We start from the raw sequence: 26,353 nt of genomic DNA, 5'->3' as shown, positions 1-26,353 counted from the left end.
TTTCATCTAAGTTGTGTGTGTGTGTGTGTGTGTGTGCGTGTGATGCATGACCTACGTAGGCTTATCTCTATGCAGTAGAGCCAATGTGTTTTTACCTCTTGCCACCACCATTGCTGTAACCTACGTTCCGCAGAGTCACCAGTGACCGGTTGTTTGCTCCTCTCCTACAGGCCAGGAGCGCATTGGGCAGGACTCTCCGTATGAACAGGATGGGAGGGTCCAGTTTGTGGTGGATGCCGTCTACGCCATGGCTCATGCCCTGCACAACATGATGAAGGATCTCTGTCCTGGGTCTTCGGGGCTTTGTCCAGCTGTGGACCCTCCGATGGGGAAGAAACTTCTCAAATATATCCGCAATGTGAGCTTTAATGGTAAGAGCCGAGGGGTGCAGAACACGTAAATGTAGACCAAGTAGCTCCATACTATAAGCTGTACCGTGCCCCCATTCTGACTACCGATAGAGACAATAACTATTCAGAAAGAGTTGATTGTATCTTAATCTAAATGAAGTCTCAGTATAGGGATCTAGGGCCTTATTCTGGTTCACTCTCAGAGGCAAATTCCTTCTCAAATGGGCAAAACCATGTGCACTGCAGGTGGGGCAGATGTAACGGGTGCAGAGAGAGTTAGATTTGGGTGGGGTTTTACTTCAAAGTGAGATCTATATTGCAGTGTAGAAATAAAGCAGTCAGTATTTACCCTGCACGGAAACAAAATAACTCACCCAAATCTAACTCTCTCTGCACATGTTACATCTGCCCCACCTGCAGTGCACATGGTTTTGTCCATTTGAGAAGGAATTTGCCTCTGAGAGTGAACCAGAATAAGGCCCCTAGTGCTACAGCCGCTATTGGGTTGGTATTTTGGGATAACCCTACACACGGGGGTGTTGTATGTATACGTTGGCGATGAATTCCAGTAACACGGCTATCATAGATACTTCACAGGATTATTCTCTCATGTTGGAACTGATTAAAGTCATCTGAAAAATACATTTACAGCTTTTTATAAAAATTCCAGTAAAAAAAAAAAAAAAGACAGACCGTGAGATGTATCAAGGTCTTCTAACGCATGGAAGAGTTTCTGATAGCAACTAGGCTTCATCTTATCGTTTTATAGACCTACACTTAATTGGTTGCTATGGGCAACTTCTGCAGTTCTCCACTCTTTAGATTCCCCACAGCCACCCGCGTCGCACTGCATAAATCCGGTAGACCAGTGTGCAGCTCTGATCGTAAAGGGCGGTTCCTATTGGGGGCTCTGTCCTTTGCGGCACTACACACATCATGTTAGTAGATATTCCAGCAGTGACGGATGCACCTTGGACTCTTTGTACATCCTGCCAAGAGACTCAGTCAGAACAGAATCAGATGTTCTGTGGAATTCAGTGGACGTTCCTGGGAGGTAACAGGGGAGTGGCTAAGGAGATGTGGGTGTGTCACGGGTGTGATTGCGCAAGCACCTGGTTCCAGTGACGCACATACTGTCAGCAACTTAGAGTACTGCTTTCAATGCTGAGTACAGCAAAGGACGAGAATGGGGAGGGGGCCCTGCCTGTTCTGACAGTCCCGGACCCCACAATTTCTGATGGCAGCCCTTGTAATAAGGCCAATCATTACCAATATACCAGTAACATCAATAGCATCCTAAGATCTTTATTATTACGTAGGTACCAAATGCTCTTTCTTTCCTAGTACCAATTTAGTGGCTGCTTTTACCATCAGGCTTAGACCAAAGTTGCATTATCCCAGCAGGATACGGAAAGGGGATCACCCGTCGTACTAAACCCAGCGCTCTATACATTAATGCAATGTACATTAATGCGCTATACATTAGGGCTCTCCCATAGATGCTTTCTCGCCATGACATCAATCGAGCCACGCTCGCATCGCTCCCGGCAACGCGGGATTCTCTGTAGCTCAGAGACCTATTATTTTCTCCCTTTTTCATACCATCCAGTGATTTCCTGAATAATTCTCTCCAATTCCTGCAAAGTATAATTGAGCTAATTTTGGTAATTTGTCCAGTATTGTGAGCTGAGGGCTCGCCGGCCTGTTCTGGCTTCAAACATGGACCAGATTTCATGTCCCGCTGTTAATGCCTTGTGTCATGTAAAAAGCCGCACTAATTATTTAGCAATTTCGCTGCAAATTTCGGGTGTTTTACTCCTGCATCTAAAGCTTTAGTGATTTTTTTTTTCCCCTCCAAGCGTCGGAGTTTCTGCTATTTAAATTCTTGATGATAAAATCAAGATTCTTTGAGAAGAGATTTTTTGGATTTCTTTTCTGTCTTACACAGAAGAGACGGCATTTAATGTTCCCTTTGATGAAACATCATATGCTGTAATAATTCATATATTCTCAGTAGTTTTCATTAGCCGTAATGGGCCAGAATAAGATGAAGCACTGGGGTTGTTGCTATGCCGCTGACATCTTGAATCTGCGCAACAGTGTGCGCGGTACCATAGCCGGATATCTTGAGGATGAGAGCTGTCATGTTGGACGCTAACCGCTGGTGTTTTGTGTTCGGATTTATTTTATTGTAAATGATTTTGCAAATGCTCTCAGACCTCCCTGGTGTCTTAGATCTGCAGGTCCCTGAACGTAAAGCGGGTGCACCCACCTCACCGGCGCATTAGCATGGGGACGCTCAATATTTTCTTGAGGACGTCCATGAAATGCTGGACATTCCTATGGGCGCTACCCCTTGCCCGCGCCCCCTGGCCGCACTGCTAGGTGCGAGTGGGCCGGCGAATAAGCAATTTGCCCCGCCCGCTCGCACAAAGTGGCTGCACATAAATGCAGGGGAGGGTGTCAAGCAGAATAAGGTGCGTTGTATGTTCCCCCCCGTGCTTGAGTGGGTTTCCTCTGGGTGCTCCGGTTTCCTCCCACAATCCAGACAGGAAATCTGCATCTGGCAATGGCATAGGGCTATTGCAGGATTTGGTGAGGCACCAGGTGGTATTAGCGCTGGTTAAATAAATGTTAATATCATTAATAAGAAGGATGTTTAGAACGCTGTCTTTTCCCCCTACAGGTAGCGCCGGGACCCCTGTTATGTTTAATAAAAATGGAGATGCGCTGGGACGATACGACATCTTCCAGTACCAGATGGGGAACCGGAGCACGCCAGGATATCGTCTGATTGGGCAGTGGACTGACGAGCTGCAGCTCAGCGTGAGTATTACTGGGTGCCAGGGTGTCCGCGCTGCTGGTAGCGTTCTGGCTGTACATCTCATTGCTGTTACCTCTCAGCCAATCCCAACACATTCCACCGCTAAGTATTAGGGTTAGGCTGCTGGACAGAAGGGTTAGGGTAAGGCTGTGAAAGCAGAGGGTTTGTGTTAGGCTGCAGAAGGAGAGGGTCAGGGTGCGGGGAGGGATAGGTTAGGCTACTGGAGGGGACAATTAGGGTAAGTTTCCTGGACAGGAGGGTCAGGGTTAGGCTGCTGGATGGGAGGTTTAGGATTTTGTTAGGCTGCAGAAGGAGAGGGTCAAGGTGTGGGAAGGGATAGGTTAGGCTACTGGAGGGGACAATTAGGGTAAGTGTCCTGGACAGGAGGGTCAGGGTTAGGCTGCTGGATGGGAGGATTAGGGTTAGGCTGTGGGAGGGGACGTTAGGGTTAGGCTGTAGGAGGGGAGGTTAGGGTTAGGCTGTGGGAGCGTAGGTTAGGGTTAGGCTGTGGGAGGGAACGTTAGGGTTAGGCTGTGGGAGGGGAGGTTAGGGTTAGGCTGTGGGAGGGGAGGTTAGGGTTAGGCTGTAGGAGGGGGAGGTTGAGGTTAGGCTGTAGGAGAGGAGGTTATGGTTAGGCTGTGGGAGGGGAGATTAGGGTTAGGCTGTCGGAGGGGAGGTTAGGGTAAGGCTGTGGGAGGGGATGTAAGGGTTAGGCTGTGGGAGGGGAGATTAGGGTTAGGCTGTCGGAGGGGAGGTTAGGGTTAGGCTCTAATTGGGGAGATTAGGGTTAGGCTGTAGGAGGGGAGGTAAGGGTTAGGCTGCAGGAGGGGAGGTTAGGGTTAGGCTGCGGGAGAGGAGGTTAGGGTTAAGCTGTGGGAGGGGGGTTAGGGTTATGCTGCAGTAGGGGAGGTTAGGTTGTGGGAGGGGAGGTTAGGGTTAGGCTGTGGGAGGGGAGGTTAGGGTTAGGCTGTGGGAGGGGAGGTTAGGGTTAGGCTGTGGGAGGGGAGATTAGGGTTAGGCTGTCGGAGGGGAGGTTAGGGTTAGGCTGTAGGAGGGGAGGTAAGGGTTAGGCTGCAGGAGGGGAGGTTAGGGTTAGGCTGCGGGAGAGGAGGTTAGGGTTAAGCTGTGGGAGGGGGGTTAGGGTTATGCTGCAGTAGGGGAGGTTAGGGTTAGGCTGTGGGAGGGGAGGTTAGGGTTAGGCTGTGGGAGGGGAGGTTAGGGTTAGGCTGTGGGAGGGGAGGTTAGGGTTAGGCTGCGAGGGGGGGGTTAGGGTTAGGCTGCAGGAACGGAGGTTAGGGTTAGGCTGCAGGAGAGGAGGTTAGGGTTAGGCTGTAGGAGAGGAGGTTAGGGTTAGGCTGTGGGAGAAGAGGTTAGGGTTAGACTGCAGGAGGGGAGGTTAGGGTTAGGCTGCAAGAGGGGAGGTTAAGGTTAGGCTGCAGAAGGGAAGGTTAGGGTTAGGCTGCAGGAGGGGAGGTTAGGGTTAGGCTGTGGGAGGGGAGGTTAGGGTTAGGCTGCAGGAGGGGAGGTTAGGGTTAGGCTGCAGGAGGGGAGGTTAGGGTTAGGCTGTGGGAGGGGAGGTTAGGGTTAGGCTGTGGGAGGGGAGGTTAAGTTTAGACTGTAGGGGAGAGGACGGTTAGGGTTAGACTTTGGGGGAGGAGATGACTAGGGTTAGACTGCAGGGGAGGGGAAGATAGGGTTAGGCTGCGTGTGAAGGAGAGAGAGGGTTAGGCTGCATGTGAAGGAGAGGGAGGGTTAGGCTGCGTGTGAAGGACAGGGAGGGTTAGGCTGCATGGGAGGGGAGGTTTGGGTTAGACTGCGTGTGAAGGACAGGGAGGGTTAGGCTGTGTGTGAAGGACAGGGAGGGTTAGGCTGCATGGGAGCGGAGGTTGGGTTAGGGTTAGACTTTGGGGGAGGAGATGACTAGGATTAGACTGCAGGGGAGGGGAAGATAGGGTTAGGCTGCGTGTGAAGGAGAGGGAGGGTTAGGCTGCATGTGAAGGAGAGGGAGGGTTAGGCTGCATGGGAGGAGAGGTTTGGGTTAGGCTGCAGGGGAGGGGAAGATAGGGTTAGGCTGCGTGTGAAGGACAGGGAGGGTTAGGCTGCATGGGAGCGGAGGTTGGGTTAGGCTGCAGGAGAAGAGATTTAAGGGTAATTGTTACAGTACTTTCAAAAATATGTCAGCATCCCGACTGTCGAGACCCTGTGCACAACCATCTACATCAGGCCTGGCCAACCTGTTGCTATTCAGCTGTTATGAAACTACAAGTCCCAGCATGCCTTGCCACAAGTTTGCTATTAGAGAATGCTAATACTGTGGCAATGCTTGATGGGATGTGTAGTCACAACAGCTGGAGGGCCAGGCCTGATCTACTGTATATCATTCATAGAAAATGCCATGTCTTTAATGCATAATATTTTACTAGTGAATAAACCCTCTAAATAGAATGTAGATGATCCGATTGGTCCTGGACCAGTTTCGCTCCTTCTGTTTTCTACAGAGTTCTGTGTAAGCAGCAACAATTGCGCTTCCAACCACATCTGAATAGGGCCCATTGTACCTTCATTATTGGGTTAGACTGTATATGAACCTCCAGTGAAGGTTGCTATAGGAATAAGATAGAAAACGAAATGAAAATGGTGAACCAAGTATGATAGAAATACCAGGCCGCTGTCATACTGTGCCTTGGTAGCTGAGAACCATTTAGATGAATATTTGGAGGCATTGACAGTAATAGGTTACTCTCTGAATATTCTTTTGTGTATTGACATGGGCCAAGAAGCTGAAATTGCAAAGCACGCATTCTCAGTTATGTCTAGCAATACCAAATCTAACACTGTGCTAAGTTGCAAGGTCAGATACTTTCCGGAAACACGTGTAGATACATTATTAGAAGTTGGTCGGTGCAAGTTAAGGAGCCCCGAGGTGTTTGTGGGAGCTGTTAATTCCTTTCCCCTTTGTCATCACACCTTTTATTAAACACAGCTGCGACATTTCGAGAGGCAGACTCTGCGAGCACAATTGAATTTTCCCAGCTCTTAAAGATCCATATTTGCGGCTTATATTTCCCTTGATCACTCAGTCCTGACAGCGGCACTCAGCAAAAACACATTACACAGGACCTGGAGTCACTGCACCAAAACTAAGTGGAGTAATATGTTGTCATTTAAGAGACGACATGGCACGGACATAAATATTATTCCTCCGGCTACTTGCTCCGATCACAATCACCTCCGGATTCTGCAGAGTTTATTGAAGCATTTGTGTCATTTATAATAATAAGATGAGCACAAACTGGAAGCTGTCATTCCTGTCCCAAAAGTGCCGTACCCAAAGTGTTATCTTTCAGCGGAGGAGATCTCAGGAAATCATCCTAAATCACAGCCCTTGGCAAAAGATAGAGAAAGTCTTATTTCAGAGAGTTGCTTTATATCTATAATCCCCCAGTGGATGAAAGGATTGTAATATGTTACTCCTCTGACAGGGGAAACATGTGCAGAACGTATCACAGTGCTCAGCCTGGCCACACAGCGGCCATATTCACTGGAGTGTGCCCAATGGGGCTGGTGTGACTGAGATGACATGTGGCTGGGGGTATGGTCATCGGATGGGACAGGGTATGTTCATAGCATGAGGCTGAGTATGGTCATGGGATGAGACTCGGTGTGGTCATGGCATGTGGCTGGGTATGGTCTTGGAATGAGACTGGGTGTGGTCATGGCATGTGGCTGGGTACGGTCATGGGATGGGACTGGGTGTGGTCATGGAATGGGATTAGGTATGACTATGGAATGGGCCTGAGTATAGTCATGGGATGTGGCTGGGTATGGTCATGGGATGGGTCTGGTCATGGGATGGGACTTGGGGTGGGATTTGGTATGGTCATGGGTATGGTCATGGAATGGGATTAGGTATGACTATGGAATGGGCCTGAGTATAGTCATGGGATGTGCCTGGGTATGGTCATGGGATGTGGCTAGGTATGGTCATGGGATGGGTCTGGGTATGGTCATGGGATGGGACTTGGGGTGGGATTTGGTATGGTCATGGGATGGGTCTGGGTATGGTCAAGGGATGGGATTAGGTATGACTATGGAATGGGCCTGAGTATAGTCATGGGATGTGGCTGGGTATGGTCATGGGATGTGGCTAGGTATGGTCATGGGATGTGGCTGGGTATGGTCATGGGATGTGGCTAGGTATGGTCATGGGATGGGTTTGGGTATGGTCATGGGATGGGACTTGGGGTGGGATTGGGTAAGGTCATGGGATGGAACTGGGTACAGTCATGTGATGGGACTGCATATTTTCATAGAATGGGATTAAAGTATGGTTATGGAATGGGCCTGGGTATGATCATGGGATGTGTATGGGTATGGAAAGGTATGGAATTGTGTATGGTCATGAAATGGGATTGGGTATGGTCACGGAAGGAGCTTGGGTATGGTGTGGGATAGCACTGGGTATGGTCATGGATGGGTAATGGGTATGTTCCATGGGATGAAACTTTGTATGGTCGTGATATGTAGCCAGGTAGGGAAAGGGATTGAGTATCGCAAGTGATGGGATTGGGTATGTTCATGGAATGGCACAAGGTATGGTCATGGGATGGGCCTGGGTATGGAAAGGGATAGGAGTGGATATAGCTAGAAATGGAATTGGGTATGGTCATGGAAAGAGATTGGGTATTGGCAGAGATGTGATTGGGTATGGTTAGGAATGCAGTTGGCAATTGTCAAGAGTGGGATTGAGTATGGTCATGTGGTGGGACTAGATTTGGCCTTAATGATATTGGGTATGATCATGGAATGAGATTGGGTATGACCAGGAATGTGATTGGGTATGGTTAGGGATGTGATTGGGTATTGTAAGACATGAGATTGGGTATGGCCAGGAATGTGATTGGGCATGGTAAGGAATGAGATTGGGTATTGCCAGGAATGTGATTGGGCATTGTTAGGAATAAGATTGGGTATGACCAGGAATGTGATTGGGTATGGTTAGGGATGTAATTGGGTATTGTAAGACATGAGATTGGGTATGGCCAGGAATGTGATTGGATATGGTTAGGAATGAGATTGGGTATGGTTAGGAATGTGATTGGGCATGGTAAGGAATGAGATTGGGTATGGCCAGGAATGTGATTGGACATGGTTAGGAATGCAGTTGAGTATTGCCAGGAGAGGGATTAGGTGTGGCCAAAGTGCTTAGTAGTTGTATTACTGTGTTCTTAAACTTAAACTTTTACAAACAGTTGCTATTTTAATATTCCACTATCCAGAGTAGAAGTAATAACCAGGGTGCAGATCAGGGCTTCCACCCTCCCTGTCCTTTCTTTCGGAAAAAAAAAAACTTCCCCATTCGCGTCAAAATAGATATTTGTTTGCCTTGTTTTCTGCCTTCCCCATGGACAGTTATTTGTTGACACGTCGTTATTATGCTCATTACCGCTGACACAAGGGTGTTGGGATGCATTCTTCCTTTGTCATTCCTCCTTTTCTTGCCTGTGTCAGCATTCCTTGGCAGTTGCACGAGTATTGATTCTCTTTCAGATGCAAATAGGGGACCACTTTATGAAGAATATACTGTCTGACATCACAATGCATTACCAGCAATAACTTATACAGGAAAGAATTGTGTATTGTATCAGTCACTGTATTGTACTGAGAGTGCAAAATGTGTAGGACAATCATATATTCAGTATCTGGCGATGATGTGGAACTGTATATACAGCTATGTAGGGAAGCAATGAGTGTACAGTGGCATAAGTTCGTCCCAGTTGCCCGGAGGAAAGATAAATATTGGTGCCCCCAAATAGCTCAGTAAGGTGTCTGTCTCTAATACAGGGTGTGACACTTGAAAACATGATGTTAGGAGGGGAGTCAGCCTATTATAAGCCTATAGACATAAGTTTACATTTTCTGATTGGCTTCTTTACAACCTTCTTGTGCTCTGATTGGTCCATCCATCAGTAGCCATTATTTGACATACTGTATGCTTTTTTCAAATAGTTTTTCTGTTGGGTGTTTGACCTTTATATTCAGTATGGGTTGTCTAGTGTTGCAAACCATGCAATAGGACAAATTTATGGGGATTGGCGAAGGCACCCCTAGCTATATCTGCCCTCAGTTTATTCTATAGAGTTGCTCCATCTGACTCCACTGTTCTACGTCTGGCTAGCGATTCAGAGGAGAGGAACACCACCCCCCGCAATATTGGAGAAGGCGGGAAGTTTATTTCACAACAGTAAATGTCAGAATACGGGGGGGGGAGGGGGGATTTCAGCATTCATTATCATTATTTATTTATATAGTGCCACAAGGGTTCCGCGGCGCCTACATAAATGAGCAAAAACAAGAAAACAATATAGGACATGTACACGGTAAATAAACATAGATGCATCAGGGGAGAGGACCTCGGAGTGTTCATTAGTGCTGAAAGGAGCTTGGAGTAAAAAATTGTCTAAGAGAGGAAAAGGAATGGGCCTATGGGGGAGGTGGCCGGTGGCGGTGCATTAAAGGGGGGGTCGCAACAGGGATCAGAGATTCCTGCTGCGGTCCCCCTTTGGTACATTGGGGTGATACTTAATATTTGCGGCTAACCCCCAAAAACGGGTGTTTTCAGGGATTTAGCCGCAAATATTGCTTATTAAATGCGGCCCTAAGTCACAAGGCAAAAGTGGTCAAAGTGCTTCCCGAACATCAGATAACTGTGATCACCATGGGACACAGCGTCTTGCAGCTTTTCCCAAACACTTTGCTTTTCAGACACTTCCTCCCATCACCAACAACTTGGGATTGCTATGGGATGTAGCACATACCTTCCAACATTTGAAGAGGGGCCGGTGGGATGATTTATTGGGGGCGTGGCTACTGAAAAGGGGCTTGGCCTATAACCGCGACACCGTTGCGAGACCACACCCATTTTCGCCGCTGTGGGGGCATGCCCAGCAGCTCCGTGAGCCGCTGGCAATGCCCTCAGCCCCTCCAGCTGCAGGAATAGTGCTGTGTGCATGCAAGCAGCGTCTATTCACGGATGATAGGGGGGGGGGGGGACTGCCAACTGCCCGCCCGCCACCGCGAGACGCTCCTGGCGGTAGAGATGCGGGAACGTTCCCAGAAAACCGTGGCGTTCCCACGATAAGCGGGACAGTTGGGAGGTATGGAAGCATGCCTTGCTAGTGATATAATGTATGTTCACTATGTTGTCCCACTGGAATGGAAAGTGAGCCTGAATCTCACCAAGGTGTACACAAAGCATTAGATAGCATTGGTACTTTATCTCTCTCCACATCATCGCTCTGTAGGCTTTGATCGTCTCTTCTCTTTCTCTCTCTCCAATCTTTGAGACATCCCCCTCCCAGTACACACGGCTGGCTGCAGCAGCAGACGATCCTGGACTGTCAGCGGCGGCGCTCAGACGGTTAATGCGCCTGCTGACTCTGCGCACGCCTCTTTTTGTTCCTCTATCTTCCAGCAGACAGCCGTATATCACACACAGCCTGCTGCAGACCTGCCTGGAAGATTTATATTATGTCTAATTATCAATATGGCTTTACAAACATGTGCATTAAGCCGATCTAACACCCCATAAATCCTGCTGCACAATCCCCGCCACATAAACAAGGCGAGGCTGCTCTGCCACAGCCCTGTCTGTGCCAGCCAGCGGCTGGGCACAGCTTCTGGAGCGTGGCAAATGGGATCTGCAGACCGGGGGATGTCATGTCATTGTTCTGTCACAAGCAGCCCATTGTCTGGAAGTAAGGCCTTGCTCTCCTCCTGCTGTAATCTATTGTCTCTCCTACATAGATTGTAAGCTCTTCAGTATAGGGACTTTATTTCAGTTATTTTGATCTCCTTGTTTAAACAGAAATGTATCAGTTTCCTCGCTTGGTATAAATAATACATGTTCTGTGGCGGTAGGGGATTGGACAGAAGAGAGAGGAACAATAGGAGACACCACTAGCCACAAAAGTAAAAATAAACCGCCTGTATGTCGGCCATACATTATATCTCCATTAAGGACCTGATTTATGAGTTCACATACCGGCGGCTGCAGCCTGGAGCACAGGGCCTATAGCAGTAAACTATAATTGGATTTTAATTTAAATATACGCTGCACCATACTTGCCTACTTTTGAAAAGGAGTATCAGGGAGATTATATTTGGTAGTAGAATTTTGCACAGTGCCCCAGTGAGGGGGCGTGTCATGCTCGACTTAAAGGGCGTGTCTAATTCCATATATGGAGAGATTGTGAAAGTGGCACCTACAATCGTTTGTGTGTACTGCTACATCTGAGAGAATATTTTCAAATGACTTACTGTATATCCAAATGTAGCTGAGCCCCAAATCAGTCAGTAAGAGATACTATACTTGGTAAAGTGCTGGGAAATGACACTGATGATCAATGTAAATGTATCTATCTCTCATTCCTTTTTTCCCAAAAAATGTAACAGTGTAATGTGGGCTAGGTGACATGAGGGAGATTGCTAGACTAATGAGGGAGAGAGGGAGATTGCTGCTATGTCAGGGAGTCTTCTGCAGAATGCAGGAGGGGAGGTAACTATGATGTAACAGTGTAATGTGGGCTAGGTGACATGAGGGAGATTGCTAGACTAATGAGGGAGAGAGGGAGTCTCCTGCAGAAGAGGGTAGGCAACTATGCGCTGCACATACTATATGTCATAGAAACATAGAATTTGACGGCAGATAAGAACCATTTGGCCCATCTAGTCTGCCCCTTTTTTACCCTTCAGGTAAACTCAACCCTTTTTAATCCTTATTTCTTTGTAAGGATATTCATATGCCTATCCCAAGCATGTTTAAATTGTTCTACTGTCTTAGCCTCTACCACCTCTGATGGGAGGCTATTCCACTTATCCACTACCCTATGTTATACGGTCATTTGGGCCGCCCCATGTTGACATGGGGAATGTCGACAGGCAGATGATTAATTTTAGTGTCAGGTTTAGGATTAGTGTTAAAATCAGCTCAGAGTGATATGTCGGTATTGTTGACATTCTGACAATGGGCCAGATTCACTAAGCTTCAAAAGCGATAAAATGGAGAGTGATAAACAGCCAGCCAATCAGCTCCTACCTGCCATGTCACAGACTGTGTTTGAAAAATGTCAGTCAGTAGCTCATTGGCTGGCTGTTTATCACTCTCCATTTTATCACTTTTGAAGTTTAGAGAATCTGGCCCAATGTCAGTATAATTGGGGAAATTTACTAAGATGTGTATTCTATTTCACATGTGATGTTGCTAGGTGATAAATAAATAAGAAGTAAATTCTGATTGGTTGCCCACAGCAACAGCCCATGTGAAGTAGAATACACATCTTAGTACGTTTCCCCCTATGAGTGTCAATGTAAAAATTGGTGAATGTCGACATGTGGCATTACGTCCATGTTAATACTCTGAATGTCGGCGTAATATACAAACAAAACTTTCCTGCGTGATCGTGGAATTAAATGGTGACGCGTCCGGTGCCCAATACCCAGGGTTTGGCAGGGATTTTCTGCACACTTCCACGGATTCTCGCACTAGCATATCAGAGAAACGGGAATGGCGCGGACTTACGGGAAAGCTATTGCACGAACGTCTGACTTAGAATAAGCCCCAGAGCACCCTTACATATGCGTGCACGTTCCACATCATTCGATGGCCGCTGACCATCGAATGATGTGGGCGTTCCCCTGCACGCTGCAAATAGATGTTCATGTAAAACAACCAATCACAGCCAGTGCTAAAGGAACGCGCCTTGTGAATGCGGGGCCGGGCCACCAGTAGCAAGGCGGAGCTAGGTTGACTTGCAAGGATTCAAATCCGAATCCGAGTGAGTCATCCAGAATAAGCCCCAAACTGTGATGCCACCGTTTGCCCGCATCTTGCCAAGGTAATCTGTGCGCACCTCCATTACACGGATGTGGGACACATGTGAAATGTCAACATTCTCACAGCATTGTACCACAGTCGGCATGTCAACATAGAGTTTGTAGAGCATTTCAGCCCTAACCACATCTTTTTGTGATAGTTAGAATCAGAACCTCCCCCCCCCCCATTTCTCGCTCACTTCAGAGTCCAAATATGAGCGTTAGGGTTATGCACCAGAGAGAGTGTTAAGGTTGGACTGCAGGAGGGGGTAGGGGATGGGTAGGGTAGCACGATCTGATGGTAATCTGACTGTTGGGATTTCGTGCCCAATCCCAAAAATGGGGGTTATTCAGATCTGTTCGCTCCTCTGCTATTTTGCAGTGCCCTTCGATCATATTGCCGCCACCGCCCGCCAGAGTGACATCACGCCCTGTGCAAGGCTGTAATCAGCCTACGAAAATATCACAGACCGGCAAACAGCCGCTCAACATCAAATGATTTCCCAGTGTGTGCATTCTGTGCGCAGGCTGGGACTTACTCATCCCGTGCCATAGAAACAGGCTGATCGGGAAAAATTCTGCGTTTTCCCTTACAAGCTCCCAGAAAACGGCCAGTTACCACCCCTTTATGTTGACTTCCTGTTTGCGAATGGCCACACATTAAAAAGACTGGATTTTATCACAGGGTGACCTTGCGCATTCATGCTACGAAGAGTGCGCAAGTCTGAATAACCCTCAATGTTCCTATCAAGATTCACATTGTCCAATACCGACATTCTTAATGTCAACACTTTGATTACATACTGTACCCATTAAACAGATGCAGCAAGGCAAATATACTGGAGGAATCGAGCAGATAAGAAGTCATTCTCTTTTTTATTTGTTAACTCACATTTTGCAAGGTCACGATCAAACAACCTTTCTGCAAGGAGCCAATCTTAAAGACGCCTTACCTATGACATCACTGTACATTTTCTAAAAGATTAGGCCAAAGTACATTTCTAAGGAATCTGATTAGGAATCGCAAACACGAGACTCTGCGGAGAGTAAATACGTCCAGCGTGCGCAGTTTGCCGATTCAATTGCTGCATTTCTCAAACTGCATCGGATTTATGGAAGGAAACTACCCTCATTGATTTAATAAAGATTCTTACTGGGCGATCCGGTAAATCTCTTGCGTTGTTCGGATTTGCAACCGGGAAAAATGAAACATTTTAATTTGTGGCTATGATAATGTCGTTCAATATTAAATCCCTTATCAAGAGCAGTCCGGCCAGTGGCAGATTTATTACCGGGCCAATTAATGGGAAATCATTACAGAAGTGTCTGCAGAACCGCCGCCTGGTGCTAATTCTCCCGCCCGTTCCTGGGCTCAGACAGGCCGGCATAGAGTAATGGATGTTGTATGGTGTACGATAATAAACCAAATCATTGCAAGGTTTTTTTCCCATTATAAGGCTCATCAGACGCAGAGAGGAGCTTCTCTGTCGCGTTCCCCCGCTGCGCAGGCCAAGGCCCTCTGTTTCCCTGTAGATCTGTAAAGCAAGTCTCTGGCTTTGTTGGAAATTTCATTATCCTAGCACTGGGGACTGTTTGTCAGGTTTAATCAGGGGCCTGGGATAAGAGAGACTGTGCGATGAGCTGAGCTCCTGCTATCTGCGGCTGAGAAGCCCATGGCCTGGGGAAGAGAGCGTTAAGTCTTGTCGCACGGTGGTTTCGCTCCATGCGGCTCGCACAAGAACAGAGATGATTTCCTGTTGTAGAACACGTTATAAACTGAATGTTGCGGGAGCAGCTAAAATGACGACACGCACAAGGTCGAGAAACGGTTGACATGTACAATGAGGACACTGGAAAAAGGTCGACATGTGCAAAAAAGGTTGACATGGCATATAGAAAGGCGGCATGAATTTTTCCTGTGGGGAACAGAAATACTGGCCAAGTGACTCTGTCTCCCAGCGCTCCATTTAGTTGCCCAGGGGGTGCTGCGAGGCCAACCCACCCCCATGACTGGCGTCATGCCACTTTGAATCTTGACCACAGTCGGTTCCTGTTCCCATTAGACCCTTTTTATCCCAGTAGATAAAAAGAAAAACATGATGATAAAAAACTTTAATAAAAAGATTTAAAAAAATAAAAAACATGATAAAATCTTTACCATTGCACCCATGACAGGCCAAAATACTACAAATGGGTGCACAAAATGTATAAAGCGAACTTGTATGGTATAATAACGCAGAAAGGCGAAATATCCGATGCTTCCACATGTGATTAGGTTTATTGGTCACTCTGATCACCGTCAACAAGTCCCAGGGAGTTCATGATTTGGGCCATGAGTGGCGTCTAATATCTATTGACCGTATGATACAGTGAGTCTCACTCTCTACTGTAGACCTCAATCCATCACACTCAAGAGCTTTCACTTGAATGGTCTATTTGTTTTGGTCAATGGTCGGCTGTCGTGAATGGGAGGTGCGAGGAAGGGACCTTTCTCTGTCGGTTATTGACCTGCACAGTGGATGTCATTAGTCTAACTCAGCTCATTACAGGTTATAGCTGTGCATAGGAGAAGGGATAATAGAGTGGCTTAGGAGTCCATCCCATCCTCATCCATTACAGAAGCCTTGATGGGACAGAGTGTCTGGTGACAAAGGCCAAACGCTGGCTGTGACATGTAAAACCTGGATTATCAGATCTCTCATGAACACATGAAGGTCAGATGCAAATGGATGTAAGTGTGTAGATCAGTAACTGCCAGCGTCCAAGATAATAAGGTCAGAGCAGAGAAAGGACAAGGACCATCTAATCCTACACGGACTACCCCTCATAGTCTGCTCTCATGTGTACAACAGATACTTTACTTTATGCTGTACTCAGCCAGGACATTAGCACTTGTCACCTAAATAAATCGGGTTTTATAAATGTTTACCCTTCATGCGTACTTCTGTAGATTCATAATACATAGGATTAAATAAAGGGATTGGGTAAACACCGGACTGGAACGGATAGGGGCTGTTTTAACATAGGAGAGGCCATGTACAGACTCTTGGTGGACCCCCTACTTCCCACTGTTCTGTAGATTCTGGCATTATGCCAGAGTCTAATGCTCATACCCAGGACTCTGGAACCATGGTGGCCACCATGTTCTGGAGACTAACTTTACTGCCTGACTATGTGCGGTGGCCATTTTGGCGTTGATGTTTGCAGCGGTTGCAGCATCTTATCTGGGACTCCGAGAAGGTGACTATGGGAGCGTTTTTGCACCCGTTATAGAAATGACTATGGGTCCAGACCCTGCAACGCCACACTGGCTCCCTGTAGCATTCTGGAGCTTGTAGTGGGAGAAAGACATTACAGTCTCCCCGTATGGTCCAAGAATGGGATAATAACCAGAAGGATAAGGACCACACAGGGAGATGGTGATCTCTCCCTTCCCACCTCCCTGGTGGTATCTGTCACAGACACCCCCCCCCCACCCCCCCAGGACAGGACACCTGCTAACTTGCCCACTCCGATGTTCTTCTGGGTCCAGACCATTCTGGTTTTTACCGAATCCTCCAAAAAATACTACAGCGATACACATCACAGAGGGTCCATTCTGTATCTTTAAGCGTTATATGAAAAGTCAAACACTTTCTGTTCCCAAATCGGATCTTGATATAATCCTATTATCCACGTCATATGAAATTAACTCAATAACGAAGCTTGAATGGATCCACCCGCAGCACCTGAGTCTTTATACAGTAGAGAGCGAGAGCTGATAGGAAGTGGAACCAGATATAATAAAAAGTCTTCCCATAAATAAAATCTTTTTTTGACCCAGAGTTCCACCAAGCTGGAAGAAAGTAGCCCCAGGAAGATTTCCATGATGAGAGGACCCAACCAATAACTACAAATAAATGACGGTAAACGATCCATTTTATGACTTCCCAAGACTTCCCTACAAAGGCCATTATGGGGGTTTGTCTGTAACGGGAGATTGCTGGTTCCACCAGCATACAGTATCTCCTTCTGTATGAGCACGTGGGTCAGATTTATGGGGCCTCTTCCATGTTTTTACTGAGCGGCTTTGATATCTGCCAAACCATGATTGTCCCTAGCGGACATCTCCGATTCTTGTTTCCCGTTCTGCATGGAACACTTCTTTCAGGGTGGAAAAAAAAACTGAAAACCAGAAGCTTTGTAGTGTAAACAATTTCCACACGTCTCTTTTCCTATTCAGGCGCTCCAAGCTTTCCATTCCGCCATTGTCACTCAGTTCTGGAAGAGGCATCGTGATGAGCGGAATTGTACATTCCCACTATGCCTAAGACCCTCTGATGTGACAGGACGGACAGACGTGTGCATAGAACTTCTTTATAGGTAGCATTTCAATCCCAGCGAAAGGTTGGCGTTGGGCGCCAATTATATCCTTGACAACACATATTTTTATGCAATGCTTCCAAGTGTGAATGCGTCTCCTAATCTCTCCTTTCCACGCGGCTTATCAGCCGGCTTGCATTTCATTAGCTTTTTTTACAGCCAGAGGTGAGAGAAGAGTTGCAAATCTTTGTGCCACCGCCGGTATAAAGCTATCTGGGTATATTGTAACAAGGCAAGTGAAAGAAGTCTCTATAATTGCGGGCCTGTGTAGCTGCTATCTCTGGGCGCAGAGCGTTCGGGTAAATGAGTTATCTGTACGCTGTCACATCTCCGAACTAGTAAAGCTGTGAGATCCAGCGAAGGGGGTGGGAGATTGAGCCACACAGAGTGTTGGAGGGGTTCAGAGCAGGGGACCGAAGATGTAAGGGAAGAATAGTGGGGAATACCAACTAGGCAGGGCCGGTGCAAGGTTTTTCGACACCCTAGGCAAAAACTGTTCCCACCACCAACCACCTACACGCCAGTCCAGAACTCAGGTGAACGTGTGGCGGTGGCGTCTTAGAAGTTGGTATTAAGCTCAACAAGAATACCCATTCATAGTCATCCTATATTTTGTGGTAGACCCCCCCCCCCCCGATTATGGAGCCCCTAGGCAGCTGCCTAATGGTAGAGTCCTTTGATGGGATGTCACAGCGCTCAAACTGGAGGTAGGTGACAAGTCCATGGGGGTGGAGATTATAGAATCTAGATTATAGATTAAGGATGGAAATATGGAGGCGAATGATCGAGATAATGAGCTGAGCATCTACGTTTCATTAGGTCAAGTAATTAGTAAGTTGTTGGGTGTAGAACTAAGGTTCTCTGGTTTGGATGCACGCAGTCCATGCTTATGGGGTGATTTTTTCATCTGCTCAGTGATTTTGGCTCAGCCACTGGGCAGTACGGATGGTGTAATAGTTAGCATTACTGCCTCACAGCGCTGAGGTCATGGGTTCGATTCCCACCATGGCCCTAACTGTGCGGAGTTTGTATATTCTCCCCGTACTTGCCTGGGTTTCCTCCGGGTGCTCCGGCTTCCTTCCACAATCCGAAAATATACTGGTTTGGTTAATTGTGTCCCAACAAAATGAGCCATAGAATAATTGTATGCGCCTGTACATGTGGTAGGGAATATAGATTGTAAGCTCCACTGATGCAGGGAATATATGTGCGCTATATGAATAAGAGTTGAATGATGCTTAGAAAAACCTACAACAGTGTTAATATCCCCACTGTTCCCAACAATGTACGTACAACGTGACAATGGTTCAGGCAAAACATAGGCATTCTCGTATAGGGCAGCTTAGAAACACCTTCGCAGATACAGGGTGAGATTTATCAAAGCTTGGAGAGAGATCGAACCCTGACTAATCAGCTCCCAACTGCCATTTTGAAAATGCAGCCTGTAACATGGCAATTGTTGGTACTTTATCTCTGTCCAGGATTTGATAGATCTCCCCCAAAGCATGATTGCCGGAGAAAGCACCAAAGGCTACAGGTTCAAAGAATGGTCCACTTTGTCCAGCCAATGTCGGACATTCCTGTATAGGAAATTTGATGTTTCTGTATAAATATAGTTATTGAACGTGTCTATCCTTATTATTCGTGATCTCCTAATAATGCGCCAGTTCTAGGTTCCCTTTCACCTTCTCTCCTTCATTCCCACAGATTGAAGACATGAAATGGACGAGAGGAATGCACGAGATTCCGCCCTCTGTCTGCAGCTTGCCCTGCAAACTCGGCGAGAGGAAGAAGATCGCGAAGGGCATGCCTTGCTGCTGGCAGTGCGACCCATGCGATGGCTACAAATACCTGATGGACGAGTTCACCTGCTTCCGATGTCCATTCAACATGCGGCCCAATCAGAACCGCACCGGCTGCGACCCCATCCCCATCATCAAACTGGAGTGGCACTCGCCCTGGGCCGTGATCCCAGTCTTTCTTGCTATGCTCGGTATCATTGCTACCATCTTTGTTATGGCGACCTTCATACGGTACAACGACACCCCCATAGTGCGGGCGTCGGGGAGGGAACTCAGCTATGTCCTCCTAACTGGCATCTTCCTCTGCTACATCATCACGTTCCTCATGATAGCCAAGCCAGACTTGGCTGTGTGCTCCTTCCGACGCATATTCCTGGGCTTGGGAATGTGCATCAGCTATGCCGCCCTTCTGACCAAAACAAATCGGATCTACAGGATCTTTGAGCAAGGGAAAAAGTCGGTGACCGCACCTCGACTTATCAGCCCCACCTCACAGCTGGCCATCACCTCCAGTTTGATATCGATCCAACTTCTGGGAGTTTTTATCTGGTTTGGGGTGAACCCTCCCAACATTATCATTGACTATGGTTCGGACATGGTGGATCCGGAACATCGGCGGGGTGTCCTGAAATGTGACATTACGGATCTACAAATCATTTGCTCCTTGGGATACAGCATCCTTCTTATGGTTACATGCACTGTGTACGCCATCAAGACGAGGGGCGTGCCGGAGAATTTCAACGAAGCCAAGCCTATAGGTTTTACCATGTATACAACCTGCATCGTTTGGTTGGCTTTCATTCCAATATTTTTTGGAACATCACAGTCAGCAGAAAAAGTAAGTGCTTCTCCTGAGACAGCGGCAATTCTCCTGAGCATGTGGTATTTATAACTGTGTTCTTTTATTTCTCACATTTACAGGTTTCTTGTGCTCTTTTGTCTCTCACATTTACAGGTTTCTTTTGCTCTTTTGTCTATTACAGGCATGTCCAAACTTTGGGCCTCCAGCTGTTGTGAAACTGTTGTGAAACTACACATCCCAACATGCTTTGCAATAGTTTTAGCATTCCCTAATAATAAAACTGTGGCAAGGTATGATGGGATGATAGACATGCCTTGGTCTATTAGGTTCTTTCATAGACATTTAGAAGGTTATCTGGACACTAATAGATCTGTTTTACCAGCATGGGCATATTTAGTTGGACAGCCATTAGCAATATGAGATTGGGAATAAGTTTGCTTAAAAAAATAAAAAGTAAATATAAGTCAGTTTTGTAAAGCAGTGGCGGATCCAGAGGTGGGGTCCAAAATTTATATAAGGGAGTCACACCAACTGCCAGTGAGTCTCGGACGGCGATTTTCAGCACCAGTTGGAGTGGCTCATCTTATTTGAATTTTGTCTTGCCCTTCATCCCACCTCTGCAACTTTTGGATGGAGCCCTAAAGTACTACTGTACAATTTCACAGTTTTTCTAAAATGGGCCATGGCTACACCTCCCTGGCAGGGCCGAATGTCTGTTCTAATGCCCATGGGCATTAGTACAGTCATCATAAATCACCCATAACATCTCAAAGAACTTATATGGCGTTAATCCTACCTGGAAACAAGTGCGGTACATTCTAGCAGCTGGGACATTACAGCAGAACACAAGCAAGGTGTATAAATACCAGTTTCCCTATAGGTCAGTGGTTCCCAGACTGGGTGCTGTGGCACTCTCAGAGGGTACCGAGTTGGTTGACAAATCTAATTATTCATGGATGATGGGAAAGCGACATTGCTTGTGGCAGCAAATCAGAAAATGTGGACAGACATACCGTTAGCCAATCCTATCCCTCACACCATAGCTGACCCTAAGGATGACCTATTTACGTAATTTTAAATGGGTCGGTTTCTTTTTTCAGAATCTCTTAAAATTAACGTTTGCCCCAGGGATGCCTTGAAAATAGTTCTGATGGGTGTCTTGACTACAGAATTTTCGGAACCACTGTTTTAGGATACAAAACCTTCGCTGGTTGTCCAGGTTCTAAAGAAAAAAAATCATTATGTTCTGTTGGTCCGGTTCAGTCTCATCATTCTGGATCTGTTCCCCTCCTCTATCCTTGCTGCTCAGGTGTGTTCGTGGTCTTGCTGGATGACTTAGATGACCTTTTAAAACCGATTATTTATTTATTTATAATAGATTATTTTTGTTCCGGTGTTTCGGTGATATTTCTGCAGTTGCGTCTCAGTAGCTTCCCCGCTCCATTAAACTGAGTGTGCCGTTCCTTTGTCATGCGAGAAATCATTGTCCGGTGACGCTCTGCGGCACTGCGCAGTGAGGGACGCCGGTGTATGATTCACTAAAATGTTAGGACAAAACCTCCCGTTATGTGATAAAAGGATCTGAGCAGCGGACGTCACCTTGTTTCACTATTGGGATTTGTATTATTTCTGCACTAAACGCCGTTCATTTACAGTGCTGTCCATTAGCACCTTCCACACAGAGCGAGAGGGCTCTTATCTATCATTCAGTTGTGTTACTGACGGACTGGCCCGGGGGGGGGGATGTATCAAGTCTCGGTGATAAAATGGAAAAATTAACAAAAACAACCAACATGCCTCTAGCTGTCATTTATCTATCAGTCTCTGAAATGAGAGTTAGAAGGGGTATGGGTAAAATCTGGGACCCGGTCCGGGGGGGGGGGGGGTGCATTGCTGGGGGTGTCCCATCCGGTGGGGCTGCTGTGATACCTGTCACCAGGGAGAGGAGAAGAATACAGCCTCCCTGCTTGGTCCGGGGGTGTAATACAAACCGGAACGGTCCGGACCACACGGAGAGGCTGTAAGAGGCATAAGGAAAGCAGCCACGCGCTGCGCTGAGAACAGCTAGAGCGGCACGCGCACAGTTAAACAGAGCGTCTGGCAAGCTGCCAAGTTTCATACACAGAGTGTGCGCGCGGCGGCGCCGTGAAACTACACAAGTACCGTAAGTCCTAGTACACCCCACATCAGTCCTCATCCACCTGCTGGTGTCCAGGTAGAGAGCTTCAGTGCACTGCACACCTCACTCTGCAGGGCCTTTGCAGCGTTCTGCGCAGAGAGCCAGTCATGTGTTCAGCGGGACTTACCAGTGTGCTGTGCTCTTACCTGTTGGGAGTGGCAGGTGTGAGCAGCTGCGGGGAATACCCAGAACCCTCTTCTCTATCGGAGACACCTCTGCAGGTATGATACAGCCGTGTGGAGAGGGACATATGTGAGACATATAGAGTTGGATTGATAAGAAGAGTTTGTGGCTGCATAAGGCAGATGGCTGACTTCACATGATGTTAGTGCCCGCCCCCTTTCGCCGATCTACGGCCATCTGAAAAGGAAGTATGGGTGGCCATCGGTGCAAACGCCATCAATGGTTGACATCGATGGTGATTCTGCACCCAGCTATCGATAGTAGTAAACTATTTGATGGATAACCATAGAGAGTTTTAGCTATCGATGGTCATCCATTATATATGACTGAATGGCCTGTGGGACAATCAGAACTCGGGGGTAGGACTTCCGATGTCGGGGGTGGAGCTATGCTCCGTGTCCCAGCACCTTGAAAAAAAAAAAAAAGAGGAAACATCGGTTCTTCTTTGCCATCGGTTCTCCCACATCTATGGCAAAAGTATTCGACGTCGGCCATAAACCATTGATGATTTCAATAGCGAAGGCTCCATTTGGCCACATGCGAGGAGATGTATTCGTGTGCAAAACCGGAGATTCGGGCACTGGGGGGGGGGCATTTGGTCGGCAGGCAGGCGGGCCGCATGCGGAGTTTACCTGTTCACCGGCGAAGAGATCTGAATCAGACCCTATTTGCAGGGGAGCTAATACATTTCTACATTTTCTGTGCAGTGTAAATACATTCTGCTTTTGTATGTAGACACTACAGCTTTATCATTTCATTGCAGGTTAGATTTTAGGGTACTAAAAAAAACACCAAACCAAAGCGTGGCAAGCGCAGCGAGCCCGCGAGGGGCGGCGGTATGCGTCCTCCGACCTTTTCATACCCGCACCATCCACGTCGGCATGGAGTTGATTTTAGAAAGTTCACCGAGCCCGAAGCGTGGCGAGCGGACGCGGAATACACTATCTAAAATCAATTCCACGCCGACGTGGATGGTGGGGGTATGAAAAGGTCAGAGGACGCGTACCGCCACCCCTCGCGGTCTCGCTACGCTCGCGACACTTTGGGTTGGTGTTGATAGTGGGGGTGGCGTTGACAAGGAGGGTGCATTTAGCATTGTAAGCACCCATCAGGGTGCTTGTACAATTAAAAATCGCATCTGATCGCATCGCATGCATCGCATGCCGTTGTATTGCATGCGATGCGATGCAGTATGATCAACATCGTGGGCGCCGTGATAATACACAAGTACCGATTTTAGTTTGAAACTCTCTGCAAACGTTACATCTTCCCCCCTGCAGCGCAGCATGGTTTTACCAAGTTGTTTGCTATCTTGCCTTGCACACATGAATCAGGCCCATTGCACAACATTGGATGCAAATGCTAGATATTGTTAAACTGCACCACTTACATCTTCCCTCTGTAATAGAGAGATCTGATTGGCTGGTTGCAAAGCTGTTATCTGTAATACCCCATAACAAACAAATATTTTGCCTTAGCAGCCCCCCTAGGATCCCCGTTACAGATCTATTTGGCTAATGGGTTTTCAAAAATGTGCTGCTGTTTGTCTCCCAGATCGGCTTGGCAGGCAGCCCCTCACCATCGGCCACCTTCTCCTCCATTAATTAATCAGGCTTCTTTGTAGCTATAAATTATGCACGGAGGCTGTCTTTGAACATGCCACAGAAAAGCCTCGCTAGATAAAGGAAACATCCTCTACCATGTATCCCGCTATAGAACAGTCCTTAGCAGATAGTTGGTAGACTATTAATTAGATATAGTGGCACCGGATCAATAAGAATCAGTTCAACCATTAGACCCATTGGTGCATCTGTTTCAATTTTACCTTGTCAGCGTGATAAATGGGTGCACGCTGTCAGTGGAATAGAATGGACTTTTTAGCTGCTAAATCATTCTGATTAGGAGAAAGGGACCTGGCATTTGTTTCAAAGAAAATGAAGACTGCAGAAATTAGCAGCGGAGGGGGGGGGCAGAGCAAAGCGGGCATGGGGGGGGGGGGGCGGTTGTGTGCAATTAGCATTTGCAGACGGTGAACGGGGCTGGTGAATTGATCGGCACGGTGTCACGGCGAGGAGTCGGATGTTACCCAACTAAGCTCCTTGCGAGTAGGTTCTGAACAATCCTGTATTACATGTATTGATTTTTATTTTGTTCTCCAAAAACACACAGGAACCTTCATAGCTGGTTATTTAGTCCAGCTCTGAGGACCGAGTGACTCATTTGTAACCGCAATACGGAATTAATGCCGTGAACCGCGGCTGTTTACTTGCAGATACAGAATACTCCGACGTTTGGCATATATATATATATATATATATATATATATATATATATATATATATAGCAAGTATTTCACACCGACTGTCTGTGTGATTGTGCATCTTCTGTAGGATGTCATCTAGGTTCTCCTCTTGTGTTTGCAAAATATGTTTAAATTGAGAAAATTAGAAGCGCCCTGCGTCTTACAAAACCCATGAAGCTCCTTATCCCTTCCTGGTTTGTCTTTGGTACTCTCTGCTGGGGGGCATCTAGCACATGTCTGGTCTGGATTTCAGTGCTGAAATACAGACCACACTGTGCTAGAACACAACAGCACCGAGCAACACCCCGGGCGGGGAAACTGAATGGGTTTTGGAAGATGAAGGGTGCTAGAAGAATCAACACTAGATAGGAAGAGACCCTAAGTCTGGCAGCAAAGAATTATATATATATATATATATATATATATATATATATATATATATATATATATATATATATAATATACTCACGTACGTACTGGCAGACATCATACCCAGCCCCTCCAGGCCAGACACATAACAGTAATCAGAAAAATAAATGATTCTTCTACCTTAGTCATTCAACTCCTGAACCCTCACTTAAAAGGCCTCTATTCTAAAGTGTGTTTCCAGCAGCCACATTGAAATGACTGCTATTAGACCAAAGCAACTAAATATCAGTCATTTATCAGAGCAATTTTCTGGTGCATTTTGTCTCTTACAATTTAACACGCTGGAGTAATAAGTTGTGGGTATCGCTAAGGAGAGCAGTCACTGTGCCGATAATGACCTGTCCACGCCGTCCCTGAAGGTTAAACATCACCTGTTCAATGACAGCTCAGAATGCCATCCGCCTTAACCCCTCAATGCCATACCAGACCAAATAAATTCCCACCCGCAAAGGTGCGATGTGCTTGCAGCAGCCAGGCGTTGTTTGAAGACTGCGTTCAGGCCACTTCCCATTGACAATGTGTATGCTCTCACTTCCTGTGAAAAAATGCACCATTGCCCTCTGGAAGCATTTGCCCCTAGATAGTTGCCCTTTAAAGGCTATACTTGCCTCCTGCTGCACCTGCCATCTAAACGTACCCCCCTCTCCCATTCTACATGGCTTGCATCCCACTCTTCTGTTGCCACCACCCTGAGTATGGACTGATGGTCATCAACCATTGATGATAATAGCAGGCATCGATGGTCTGTGACAAATAGTGAGTGGTTCACCATCTGGGGCTAGCTGCATTTGTTATAATATCGATGGCTGTATCCAATGGTTTAAAGCCATCTACCATCGATGGCATCGGGTCAACACTATTACTCCCACTATTACAAAATAGGGACCTTTGTTGGTTGACGAGCTGAAGAAGGTTCGGTTATAGCTCAGATACAGAAATTAACCGTTAAGACAGTTATGGAACCTAAACTTGTGGCTTTCCTGGCAGTCTATAGAAACCACCTCTTATGACTCAAAGCCGCCTGGGGGACTGATTTAAAGAGGGACGCAGTGTTGCAAGAAAAGTCTTGACGACTCCCACTGCGCACATGCAAACCAAGTGTCCAAGGGCGTTCGCATTTGTGGATTGGCAGAGAGAGAAATGCCGATGCAGCACAGTAGGAGAGATGAAGGCTAAGATTGTTGAGATGAGAAATGAATCTCGCTTTGATTGACATGAATTATAAAATTCACAATGCTTGCAACCTA

The 26,353-nt window shown here is 46.9% G+C and overlaps 1 protein-coding gene across 1 annotated transcript in view; it reads left to right on the top strand.

The window, feature by feature from the left end:
* The window catches only part of GRM7 (glutamate metabotropic receptor 7), a 345,665-nt gene that overhangs the window by 215,634 nt on the left and 103,678 nt on the right, over window positions 1-26,353 (top strand). The window contains exons 6-8 of the mRNA XM_083155738.1: window positions 171-371; window positions 3,037-3,176; window positions 19,117-20,049. Coding sequence (XP_083011864.1) covers window positions 171-371; window positions 3,037-3,176; window positions 19,117-20,049 — 1,274 coding nt within the window. The remainder of the gene's footprint in view (window positions 1-170; window positions 372-3,036; window positions 3,177-19,116; window positions 20,050-26,353) is intronic.

The sequence above is a fragment of the Crinia signifera genome, chromosome 8 (assembly GCF_055691185.1).
Source record: "Crinia signifera chromosome 8, ASM5569118v1, whole genome shotgun sequence".
Taxonomy (NCBI): domain Eukaryota; kingdom Metazoa; phylum Chordata; class Amphibia; order Anura; family Myobatrachidae; genus Crinia; species Crinia signifera.
This window is presented reverse-complemented; position numbering and strand designations above follow the sequence as displayed.